The 13,281-nt window shown below is 35.0% G+C and overlaps 1 protein-coding gene across 1 annotated transcript in view; it reads right to left on the reverse strand.

Moving 5' to 3' along the window:
- The window catches only part of NBN (nibrin), a 46,526-nt gene extending 33,673 nt beyond the window's left edge, over positions 1-12,853 (reverse strand). Inside the window, exons 1-5 of the mRNA XM_060115568.1 lie at positions 12,738-12,853; positions 10,779-10,909; positions 9,481-9,629; positions 8,871-9,030; positions 6,025-6,128 (exon numbers count right to left, since the gene is read on the reverse strand). Coding sequence (XP_059971551.1) covers positions 6,025-6,128; positions 8,871-9,030; positions 9,481-9,629; positions 10,779-10,909; positions 12,738-12,774 — 581 coding nt within the window. The 5' untranslated portion in view covers positions 12,775-12,853. The remainder of the gene's footprint in view (positions 1-6,024; positions 6,129-8,870; positions 9,031-9,480; positions 9,630-10,778; positions 10,910-12,737) is intronic.
- Between the last annotated feature and the right edge of the window lie 428 nt (positions 12,854-13,281).

Consider the following 13,281-nt stretch of genomic DNA (forward strand, 5'->3'; position numbering starts at 1 on the left):
TAATGAATAAATAAACTGTGGTACATTCAAACACGGAATATTATTCAGTGCTAAAAAGAAATGAGCTATTAAACCATGAGAAGACATGGAGGAAACTTAAATGCATATTACTAAGTGAAAAAGGCCAATTTGGAAAGGCTACATATTGTATGATTCCAACTATATGACATTCTGGAAAAGGCAGAGCTATGGAGACAGTAAAAGATCAGTGGTTGCTGGGAGTTGGGGAAGTGGGAGGGATGAATAGGTGGAGTACAGAGGGTTTTTAGGCAGTGAAAATACTCCATATGATACTATAATGATAGATATATGTCATTCTACATTTGTTCAAACCCAAAGAATGTACAACACGAAGACTGAATCCTAATGTAAACTATGGACTTTGGGTGATTATGATGTGTCAATGTAGGCTCAGCGATTGTAATAAATGTGCTACTCTGGTGGGGGATATCAATAATGGGGTAGGCTATGCATGTGTGGGAGCAGTGGGAATACAGGAAACCTGTACTTTCCTCTCCATTTTGCTGTGAACCTAAAACTGCTCTAAAAAATAAAGTCTTTAAAAAAGATTTTTACAAAATTACTAAAGCATAATGGTGATGATGAGGGGACAATGTAGGATGAGGGGAATCTGGACAATCAGTCACTAGAGTTAACTATCCACAGAGAGCAACACCCAATATGACAAAAATGTTTTGGTCACAGGAGTCACCATCCAGCATTTTAGAATTAATTTCCTTACATTTCCCTCCTTTCACCCCCCAGATTTCTCCTTGGAAACATACATTATCTCATACAGTAAGATGTCATGACTAAAATTTTATTAATGAAAAAAACCTTTTATAACTGACTAAACCACAAATGCATGTGTTTTAATCTGCTACAGTGGATGTTTTAAGTCTATTTTAAAGTAGTGATTCCTAGAATCTTCAACGTCAAATGAGTGAGTTATCTGCAGGTAAGAGCAGATTTAGTTGGCAGGATGGACTGCAACCCGGGAAGTTAACTGCAGTTTTCTAAATAACTGACTTTAAAATTCTGTTTATTCTACTTTTAAAGATATACAGAGAATAGTGGAAACTATTATAACTATTACTTAAATCTACAATGAGAAAATAGGTAGCACTAAAAAATTAACAGGCATTCTAATTCATAAATAGGAAAAATTTTAATATCTCTTCATCAAACACCTTACATCCCTTTCAAGAAAATTCTTCCGTAGCTTACACTTCTTTTAGTGTAAAAGGCTTCATATATATACAAATAGGTGTTTACAAATTAGTCTACATAGTAATGTAACAACACTAGATTACTGGGCCAGTCTCAGACAAAAATAGAATGTAAATGTTTAATACATACATACATGACTGAGTAAATGTGAGATTCCTACTGCTTTCTAATGACTAAAATAGCATTTTAAAATTATCTACAGCTTTGTGTTTTTCACACTGTCATTCTTAATTTTGCCACAGATAATAGATAACAGTTAACTACAGTTTAGTTCAATGAAGAGTGAACATTTGTTATACCAAGTCCATTCCATGAGAATGATATGCAATTAGCTTTCCAGAGTTCTAACTTTTATTTGTATGATTCTTTGATGTTTGGTTCCTCTACTAAGTGCCAAGATGGCAGAAACTGTAATACTTTTTGGCTCATCATTATATCCTCAGGTCTATCTTGCCTGGTTCAATAAATATTTGATAAGAAATAAACTGTCAGTATAAAACAGAAATAAAATTTCACCTAATAAATTAGAAGTAGAAAGAAAGTAAAAACATCCCTCAATACAAATGTGAGTAATAAAATTCTGGGACTAGAAAAATGTATTTTGATTTTCTTTTAAAAACATTGGTAAATTTGGGCCCCAATACTCAATAAGACTGATCTTGAAAGGGAAAAAACCCATCGTATTATCAAGAATCGAATCAAATGTTGGAGTCATGCATACATATACATATATATGATATATATATATATATATCATATATACAATACAGTGACAAATAATAGACCATGTTCTGGAACTTCATATATGTCGAAAAATCTTTCTCTCTTTAGTAGTATTAAGGATGAAAACAAGAAAGGAGAGACTAGTGATAAATGTGAAGAAAACATCATTAAAAAATCAATATTTCTGAAAAATTACATTCTAGAAGTTTTTTTTTTTTTTTTGCGGTATGCGGGCCTCTCACTGTTGTGGCCTCCCCCGTTGCGGAGCACAGGCTCCGGACGCGCAGGCTCCGGACGCGCAGGCTCAGCGGCCATGGCCCACGGGCCCAGCCGCTCCGCAGCATATGGGATCCTCCCAGACCGGGGCATGAACCCGTATCCCCTGCATCGGCAGGCGGACTCTCAACCACTTGCGCCACCAGGGAGGCCCCATTCTAGAAGTTTTAAAGCATCGTTGAAGCTACAGTGATTTGACAGCTAGTAATAAAATTGGAAAACAGTAAATTAACTTGGCAGAGACCTAGGTTAGAGGCACACTGCCTGAATACAAGAATACCACAAATATAAAGTGACCTCTAACTTCTATAATGAAAAAACTAAAACATTTTTTGGCATACTTACACAGAAACTTCAAGAGCTACAAATAAAATAATTATGTTTTATTATGTAGTAACTGGTACATATTATTCACAAATTCTATAAAATATTAATCTAGAAATATTGACTTTTTCCTATGTACATTTTATAACTTTATATAAATTCTTCACATGATGTTCAATAAATTTCATCTAACTCAGAGCACATCATCTTCACTTCTGTCCCAAGATTTTCCAAATACAGAATTTTTCTGAATTCATGTATAATTCTGGCCATGGAAACTATTCCAAGACACAATATTTCTTTGCCCAACATCTGGATAGCTGTTTATTTCAGTAGTACCAAAGGTACATGTTCATGATTTCTAGAACCACATACTTACTATACTGCTTTTTTTTTTGGTGATCTCTAAAAGGTTTGAATTACATTGGCATCCACAACTTGTAAATCTGAGCTTGTATCTCCAGGAAAAAAAATTTCTAGTGTGTGTTAAATTTCTTTGCTTTAAATTTTAATTGATTGTTTAAGGTCAACTCTATAAGCTTCCTAAACTTTCATTTACCAAGATTGTTTCATGCTAATGTGTCTCTTGGGTCTGAGATTTTATTACAAGCTAATAAGTTAACCTATTCCTCTTTCACGGATGCTGGCAGAAAACACAAGACTCCTGGGTCAGAGACAAAGCAAGCAGCAAGCCTCAGTGTGTCTGCAGCAGGTCTCCTTCCATGCCAAGTCCCCTGGGGATGACACAGAAGGTACATACCGTGGGTTGTGTTACAGGAGAGGTATATATACCATGGGCAGTGTTACACTGAACTTGGGAATCCACCCATTTTATAACAAGCTATAAGCAGGCCTGCTCTCTGTCCAGGGAAGGAGATAGTACCTCATCCCTCCAGGTTTCTCACTGCAAACATAACCCTGAGAAATGGCCTGGGTATAGGGCAGTCAGGGCCTTTCATTCTTGGCATAACCAGTAAGTTTTGTATGATGTAAGGACTCTCTCCCAACAGTGTTTTCTGAAAACAATGCTGCTTGTTGTTTGAAATAAACTGAGAAAGGGAAACTCCCTTTTTCTCGAGGATCATTTTTTTTACATTCAGACATATATAATATTTTAATGAACTTCCTTTATTAGAGCATAGGGAATCAAAATTAAATACTTCTTTTAAATGTAATATAAAAATGACTTCATCTACATTGGTACTTTGATAACAGCATAGAAAAATTAGGTATCACAAGCCATATCAGGTACTCTATCTTAACCCTTCACTTACTCTGTTTTGTGGTAACAGCGCAAAGATGCAGACATAACCGTACCAAAAAGGACTACACATTTTGTTAGGTAAAAATATTATAGTATGCCTCCTAATTTAAATTCAGGGCTAGTGATAATGCTTTTACAGAACTAAAAGAACAGGTAGTTAAGTAATAGAAAAGCCACCACAATTTATCTCATATCCCTTTTATAACCCATCCTACTACTATTTAATATCTTAAATTTAATCATTTTTCTATTTAATTGAGTATGTAGTCAAATTAGTCTTCAACAAACATATCAAAATGGATCCCAATAGGTACAGCAATCTATTAAGGCAAAAAACTACATATTTTAAAATAGTATTAAAAACTTGATTATCAGTTGTCATCATCAAACATGAACTAATGTAATAGTCTTTCCTGGTTAACACTGAACTAGGAGTTAGTGAACAACCTTAGAGTAGGGATGTCTTATTATAGCCATCTAAATTAATACAGTCACAAATTGAAGCCAGAAAAAAACTGTGCCTAAGCTAAAGTAAAAAAAAAAAAAAAACAAGGTTAAATACACCTGAGAATCTGAACAAATAAGAATCAATGACTAATTCTAAAAATTCTAAGACCATAAAACATATCACCAGTAGTAAAAACTTAATCAGACCCCTCCACTCTTAAGTAATCTAGAATTAACAATGGTTTATTATCTGTAATGAGAGTCATTATTTATAGGCTTTATCAACTTTTCTAGGGAGGGTCATAAATAGGCTTCAGGGAAAAATGTAATTCTGTTGAAATACTATGTAAGTTGGTAGTAAGTGAAGTTTCTAGAGGAGAGACCAGTGCTTTCATTTTCTCACAGGGGGTCTAGGACTCAAAAAAGGTTAAGAATCATCTATTTTAAAATCTCGGGAATTCCCTGGTGGTCCAGTGGTTAGGACTCTGCGTTTTCACTGCCAAGGGCCCAGGTTCAATCCCTGGTCAGGGAACTCAGATCCTGCAAGCCACTTGGTGTGGCCAAAAAATAAATAAAATAAAATCTGAAGATCTCTTTCCAGAGGAAAGCATATTTTCTGTTAACCAGATTATAAAATACAAGAAACCTTCCAAATGAAAATTAAAAACAAAGAGAAAAATCTGATATTCAGTTACTTTTAAAAGCAGATACATATTATCAGGTATAAATAGCTCCTAAAAATATATGCACTGGGCAAATTAGCTTCTAATAGCTAGTAATATTTTTAAATTGGTAATAAAATACTTAGCTTGAATAGGTAATACCTAAATTGGGTAATAAAATACTTAATTTGCATAGAATTTTAGATTTTTAAAATTTCCTCAAATCTATTATGTCATATAGACTATAAGCTACTGACATACATTTTAAGCAAGCATGTTCTTATGTTGACTAAAAACACCCACAGTTTTATAGTCACCAGTATTTTAACCATACAATCTGAAAAGCAAAATCACAAACATCTTCCTCCTCAACCATAGTTTATATTACTGCAAACATTACTAATACAATACATACAGTGGATAGATCCTTTAGTCCGGAGGTTCACAAATTTAGCAGAGCATCCAAAAAATTAAATAAATAATCAAGCTACTATGAATCTTCCCAGATATTGCAATTAGCTACATTTCTTTTAATAAGCACCTATTATGATGCCAGGCAATATGCTCAGACTTTATGTATACCAGTAGTTAAGATAAATAATACTTATACTAATACTAATAATACTAAATACTTAGACACTCAGCAGGACAGGTATTAGTCTCATTTTTCAAAGGAGGTAACTGACACTTAGAAGAAATCAGCTCAATTCCCAAGGCCACAGTGCTGTTAATATTCTGGCCCAGGACTCTGAGGCTCCACAACAGGGAAGCTGCACCACACAATTCCTGGTGTCCTGCATGCACGATGCCCAGCACTGGCATGTGTGCTCTACTGATTTCACCTCTATGCTATTACTGTCATTCAATATTTTCCTTTAAATATTGGCACATATGTAACATTTGTTTCACAGAGATAAGGAACAATCAACAAAGAACTGGGAAACTTTCTTCACATACTAACAAGAAAACTTCATTAATAATACTGAACTGTAACATTACATCCTGAAACAGTCAATAAAGAGGGAATTAACCTAAATAAAACCAGTGCTATCATATTTTGTATGTCATATTTTATTATATTTAAAATATGCAATATACCTTTCAATTTCTGGAGGCTGTTTCTTGGACTGAACTGTTTTAAGAAATTCAGTAAAATATTCTGGTTTTACAATCGGACGCCCACAAATGAGTGCACATATTGTCTAAAAAGAAGAAAACATGTGAATACATATACTCATACCCTAGCTTTTTTAAAGATGTAAGTTATAGACTACAAAGAGGCTGTTCTATTCTGTTTTTCCTCCTGTCTCTCTTAATTTATAAAGGAGACACAATCTATAAAACAGAAGTCAGTATTGGTCACTGCCTAGTTTTAGTATAAAAATCCCTGTATAATCACTTGATTATTAGAAGCTACCAATTACAATACAGGGGGGGACAGATTGGGAGTTTGGGATTGACATATACACAATGCTATATTTAAAATAGATAACCAATGAGGAACTACTGTATAGCACAGGGGACTCTGCTTGATATTCTGTAATAACCTAAATGGGAAAAGAATTTGAAAAAGAATAGATACATGTGGATGTATAACTGAATCATTTGCTCTACACCTGAAACTAACAAGGTTGTTAATCAACTATACTCCAATATAAAATAAAAATTAAAAATAAACAAACTGGTAACTATAACTCATGTAAGTCAGAATCCTGCAAAGCAAAGGCCTATATGCTAAAATAGCAATAAGACTGTTGAAATAACAAATAAATGTAACATACAGGCAAGTATCAATAAACAATAAACAATCATTATTAAAGGTGAAAAAAAAAGAAGCTACCAATTACAATATTAATTTCAAAACTGCTTGGGGAGGGCAGAACCACATAACATAAAATACAAGTCAATTTAAAAATGTATACCATTTTAAAAACATTAAAATGTACATCTTAGAATTAAGGAAATGTAATATCTGCCCTAGAGAAGACAGTAACAAGAAATATACATGAGTTCTTTCACCTTAATTGCCTTTCAAACTGATTTTAATTATGGAATAAAGTCTTTTTAAGAAAGTAAATAAAGGAATAACTCTTTAGTGTTGGACAAAAGCTGAAAATAAGTATATACAGATGGAGTGGGGGAAGAAACTTCAACTAGCAAGTGAATTAAACTATAAACCTCAAATAAGATGCATCCACAAAATTTGAGACAGATTAAAAAATAACATCACTGGCAATGAAAATAAGATTCAGCATAATTCTAGGAAATAATACAACTAAAGACTTGGTAAGAATGCTTCTAATAAACATGGGAAATTACCTAAATGTGAGCAAGCAATTTAGGGTATCTCTCAAGAATGAAATCTGAAAGTTATGAACCTCAAATATGAATGAAATAATTGACTTCTTGCATGAAGCAGTAATGTGCAATTCAACATTGGACTGAGTAAACTCCAATACATGTGATCCTGGGCAAAGGATTCAATTGCTCCATGCCTCAGTTTCCTCTTCAGAAAATAAAAACTGAACTGAATGCTCTTTAGGTTACCTTTTGGTTCTAACATTCAACAATTTTAAAAACATAAACTAACCTGTATTTTTGGAAAATTTACTAAAAAAATAAAATAATGACAAATTTTTTTTTGCACATGATCAAAAATATTGAAAAAGGAGTATTGCTCTGCAAGCCTTTGTTGGTATATATACAGTACTCTCTAATATCCAGGGACTGGGTGGCCATTAGCATCCTAGTCACTGGAATACTGTGTACTATGGTAAATGGATGCTAGTTTCCAGGTCTGTCACAGACTCAGTAAAATATCTTTCAAGACCATCTAACTGCCTTTGCTCTTATTTCAGACCCACCAAGCAATGGCATGATTACCTATTCCATTTCTCAGGTACCTTGGTATCTTCAAGGGGACCATGTTGGAGTCTAAATGTAAATATTCTGGTCACTATAAAGATACATCCCTACTATAAACTAATAAATGGACATTTTGAATTATGAATCTATTATCTGGGTTTATTAGCATAAATTACTATTCAGGAGGCTAATCGCTCTGTTGAATTTATAAATCAATTTCATAAACTTACAAAGATGAAACAATCTTTGATCCAAGTTTAACATGAGGTTCAATTTGAACAGCAAGCCTTTCTCTATGACACCTATTTAGGTATAAGACACATACTCTAATTTAATTAATTATATATTAAAGGATTTTTTTATCATCGAATAAAGGAATCTAAATATCTGTTGCTTTTCATTATAGATGTTAACCTAAAACAATCTCACATATCTAGTCAACCTGCTGAAGGAGACGAATCACCTCCCAAAATCATTCTTCAATTAGTTTTGGATTAACCAAATCTGAAGAAGATGCAAAGTCTGAAAACATCCCAAAATATATCACTGCTTTGACAAATAACATATATCTACATATCTCTAGATTGTGACAATACATTAAGGTAATATTGTAAGAACCTAAAGTCTTTGTGATTAGGGTCTAAAGCCAAATAAGAACTAAAGAAAAGAGCATGAAACCATGAGATGGTATCAGAGATTGGAGGAAGGAAAGACATGAGCTGCTAACTTTGAAGATTGGCAGTTGATCTCTAATTGCTTTGCTTTTAGACTGAAAACACAAACCATGTGCTGTAATAACTTCTTGGTGAAAGGATAATATAAATCATTTAAATGCTAAATCAATATCTGAAATATAATTTCATGTGTTTTTGCTTGCCCCAGATAATAAACAGTGTTTCTGAAAAACCATTCTAGCCTATACGGTAGATATGGGGTTGATTGGCATATATACATCTACAACTAACAGTTCTGATAGTTTTAAAGCAAGTGACTTTTAAAACATCCGTGTATACTGGGTAAAGGAATAAACTTAAATTCAGAGAACTTACTTTAACATAATAACAAGGCATTCAACTTACTTTAATGGTAACTTTAACTGATACCATGACAAGGTGAGTACATTCCTCTGTCCAATTGTTTACAGTAAGTCCTCCAAGTTGCAATACAGCTTCACTTAGAGCAGTTTTCCCAGAGACATCTAAACAAGAAGAGCACGCAACCAAAGGTTCATACTCTACTCTGTAAATGAGAATAAGTTACATAAAGTTATAGTTATAGAGATGGCAACTTATGGTACTTTAAACTTTAAGCTCACATCATATGCTGTTATTTTGATTTTTATGTATTACTAAACTTTCTAACTTATGAAATTATCACTTCCTAAGTCTTAAGTCACAATTAAGAAAAAAACAATGATGAAAGTTTAACATTATACTTTGGCCTATGCAGAATCAACCCAAAGTAGCTCCCATCAAGGTTCTTAGGGCCCACTCAAACTCTCATTCACTCTTTTCACTATCTCTGATTAATAAAATGCACTAACCACGTGTGGTGCAAAGTTCACTACTGTCCTAAGTAGGAACGAAATAGACTGGTTCCAATTCATTATCCATAAATATCTTTTTCCTTTAGAATCTGATTGGTGCAAAATAAAGCTGTCCATTTTAATATCAATTTAAAAATTCTTACCTGAATTTACTTTCAAACACTCCAAAGGTAACTCTATCCCCTGTCTTCAAAATTCGGGAAAGGCCATTCTGCATTTTTTCCTCATTAACAAAGGTACCATACTTAGAATTATCTTTTATTGTCAATATAGGGATTTCATCTGTTTGACTCTGAAAAAAAAAATCAATAAATAATTTAAAGTCTCTTACCACTCAGTAAATACTATTCCTAAGGGGAAACGTTTCAAAACAAAAGGTTGATAACTTCTGGAATAGGTGATAGGTGGCTAACCTCCCAACACAGCAGGCAATACAGTTATTGTTTTGGTTGCATGCAAAGAATGATCACTCAACTAGCAATTAAGAGAAAAATGTCAATTCCAGAATCACTCCTCTTAGAACATACATTTTCTTTATTTTTGTAAGTCAGTGGAGATTTTCCTGACCCCTCATAATTTGAGAACTGTTTGCTTTTGTACAGTCTGTTTCATGTATAACATGACAGCTTCATTCCTAAGGTTTTTTTTTTTAATTATCAAAATCACATAGTAAAAATCAGTCCAATGCAAAAAGGCTAGAGTGTCTGACTTGTAGTAACAATTTTTTTTTCTTTAGGATTTTCAACAATGTTTTTCTATACCTAAAAGAATACAGACACAAAACCTAAATATTACTGAACGTATCCAGCATTTGCCAACATGCAGTCTTTGCTCAAAATAATGGCTTTTCTTCCTTAATTACCACCAGCATTACCATGAGCACAGCTATTTGTCTATATTTATATTACTTTTACAATCTACCTTTATTATTAAAACAACCAACACACCAAAACAAACTCAAAGCCATTCAAAGGAGCTGTGGGGCATATACAACAGCTGTTTTCCCTAGTAAAGCAAATCAATTTCCCTTGTGAAGACCTAAGAGATACAGGAAACACCAGTGCTCATATGGCTGCATTAACTCATTAAAGCAGGAGTCATGATGGTCTATTCACTGCTCAATTCCCAGGCTTTGGCAGACTGACTGCCACACAGTAAGCACTCAATAAATGTTCAAGTAAATAAATATAAATATGTTCTACTTCCCCTGAGTTTCTAAATCACTAAAACAAATAGTAAAATACTGAAACAGAAACTTCAAATCTTAAATAAACAAATACCACCAGTACCACTGCCCAAACATCCTTAATTTTGTTAACATTTAAAGAAAACTAACAGCTTTATAAAAAGTCTCCCAAACTCTCTTACATATACACCAAGGTAAACTTTTGTGATTTCAATCCTCTTACTGTCAGCTAGTGAAATAATATTAGTAACTTACCAGGTTAGTTACAGAAAAGTTAGCAGTTAATACAGCATGATTTCGGCTGATTGATTGATCATCTTCAATTAGAATGTCACAGTTTTTCCTTCCAACAATGTACTCAACACCAGCCAGAAGTCTGTATGGTTCTAAGAGAATTTTTTTAAAAAGTAAATTAACAGGTACACACATACATAAACATGTATTTAAGATATACCTATGGCAAATATTTAAACATTTTTATTTTGCTATTTAAATGCTAATAATCAATTTTACGTAAATCAAAATTGTGTTTTCCAGTAAAGCCTCACTGAAGGAGGCAAATCTAAATAGATAGAAAGCTCTACCATTTTTTTAACAGGAAAACAATTTTGTCAATGCTTGCCCAAATTAACTTATAATTTAATGCATTACCAAATAAAATCATAACACTATGTTTGGAGCTTGATAAACGAATTCAAAATTCCAAGAGGAAAATATAATGTGAAAAACTGTCCAGAAAAATGTGAATATTACGGGAACTTCCTCTACCAGGTGGTAAAATATGCCACAAAGCGAAAGCAGTTAAAAAGTACGGTATTGGATCAAGAGTAAAAAATATAGATCAATGCAAGAAAAGTCCAGACCAGATTCAAGTGCATAATTTGGGGATTTTTTTTTTTTATGTTAAAGGTAGCTTTTAGAACAACGTGAAAAGGTTATTAGTTTTAAAAAAATGGAAATCACAAATTGTTGAAGGAACAGCATGTACGTTGAAGACTTGTAGAGTTTAGTCTGGTACCACTGGAGTGGTAGAGACTAGACAAGTAGAAAGGAGTCCAGGTAAACCTTGACGAGACCTGGATTATATTTTACTAAACAGATTCTTAACCTAGAGTGGACTCTTTCAACGAAAAACTTTTGTGTTGGTTTCCCTACATTTTTCCTAGAAGGATGGCACCCCATAGCTTCCATCAGATTCCGAAAAGAGTTCAAGATCCCCCAAAAGTTAAGAATGCCACCCACTGGCGCTAGGGGCATTTTTCTTCTGCTACCTCCTTAAAGGAACTCAAAGAGCCAGCCACAGGCTACAACTGTTTCTGGAAACTGTTCCTACTGTGTTTCACCTCGCAATGCTCCAAGTCCACAGTGAAACTTGATCTTTGAGGCTCTATATTTTTTTAGTATCTACAGCATTATTACAGTACTTATTTTCCTTACCATTAGTTTGGCCCTCTCCATACTTCCTTACACTATCAGTCCATTTAGCCTCTACGTAGATCTTTTCTTCAATCAAAATGTAAACTTCCGGAGGGCAAGCCCAATCATAGGCTACAACTGCTTATCTATCAACTAATAAGTGCTTACATATATTAGGCCACCAATTTACATGTAATTACCATTTTCCGTTACTAGAAATGCAGAAAAAATTTTTTTTCAGTTGTTGTGATGACAAAACGGAAAAAGGCTCCGAAACAAAACCAAAATTATGCTTTCCTGTAGTTGCCATTTACACAAGTCATCTCCGTGGCTCCTCACAATAATAAACAATGCGCTCGAGACAGAGTCATAGAGTCTTCCAGACTTTTAACTTATTCTGGGTGTTTCCTCAAAAGCTTAAAACGCTAGGTGTCATAACATATACCCGGCCAAGACTCAATCCGGAAGACCATTTAAGCCCGCGTCACAGCTAGTCCTGCCAGAGGAGTTGGTCCCAACCACGGAGATCCTGGCGGTAGACCGGAAAGGACCCGGCGGTCACTGAACGGCCCAGTGTCGCATGCCTCCTCCCCCCGTCAGACCAAAGCCTGGTTCGCAAGCACTGCGCACCCGCCGAGAAAGACCACGCGGTCCCCACACAACAAATGCGCGGCTTTCGCACCAGCTTTCGCAGCCTCCCAGGGCGAGAATGGACCGGAAGTAACGATCCGCAAACCCTGTGCCCACCGCATCTGCTCCCGGGAACTCGGTCCCCGGACATCTGCCTACCGCCCTTACCTCGGGCAGGGCCCGCAGCTGGGAGCAACTTCCACATGGCCTGGAACACTAGGGTCTGGCCGAGGTGCGGCAGCGTAACCGCGGCTGACCGACGTGCGCGGCCGCAGCGCCTGCGATCGGCGCGGACGCCGGGACGTGCGCGCTCCTGGAAGCCACGCCTGCCTAAGAAGCGGAGGGATAGACAGAAGTGCGGCGTTGGCGCCTCGTCGCCACCCTGTGGTTAGGAGAGGAATAGCGCAATGTGTGTTGAAATGTGCTGCCTTAAAAGGATCCCATTTTAAGGTGTTCAATGAATACAAGATTATCGATTTCTTTCTGATTGTGAATGGAAATGATTTTAAAAATCAGCTTCAAAGCAACGTAAGGAAACTTTCTAATTAAAGATGTTAACGTAGTGACCAGTTACGTATTTCCATGAATTTGCAATTGCTTAAATTGCGGTCATTCCTTCGTATGGATCCTAATGATTGTGATAATTATGGTGAAGATAAGTATTTCACTCCAATTATTTTTATTCTTCTCCAAGCTCAGATAAAGTTCTCCT

This window comes from Mesoplodon densirostris, chromosome 13 (assembly GCF_025265405.1).
Source record: "Mesoplodon densirostris isolate mMesDen1 chromosome 13, mMesDen1 primary haplotype, whole genome shotgun sequence".
In the NCBI taxonomy this organism is placed as follows: domain Eukaryota; kingdom Metazoa; phylum Chordata; class Mammalia; order Artiodactyla; family Ziphiidae; genus Mesoplodon; species Mesoplodon densirostris.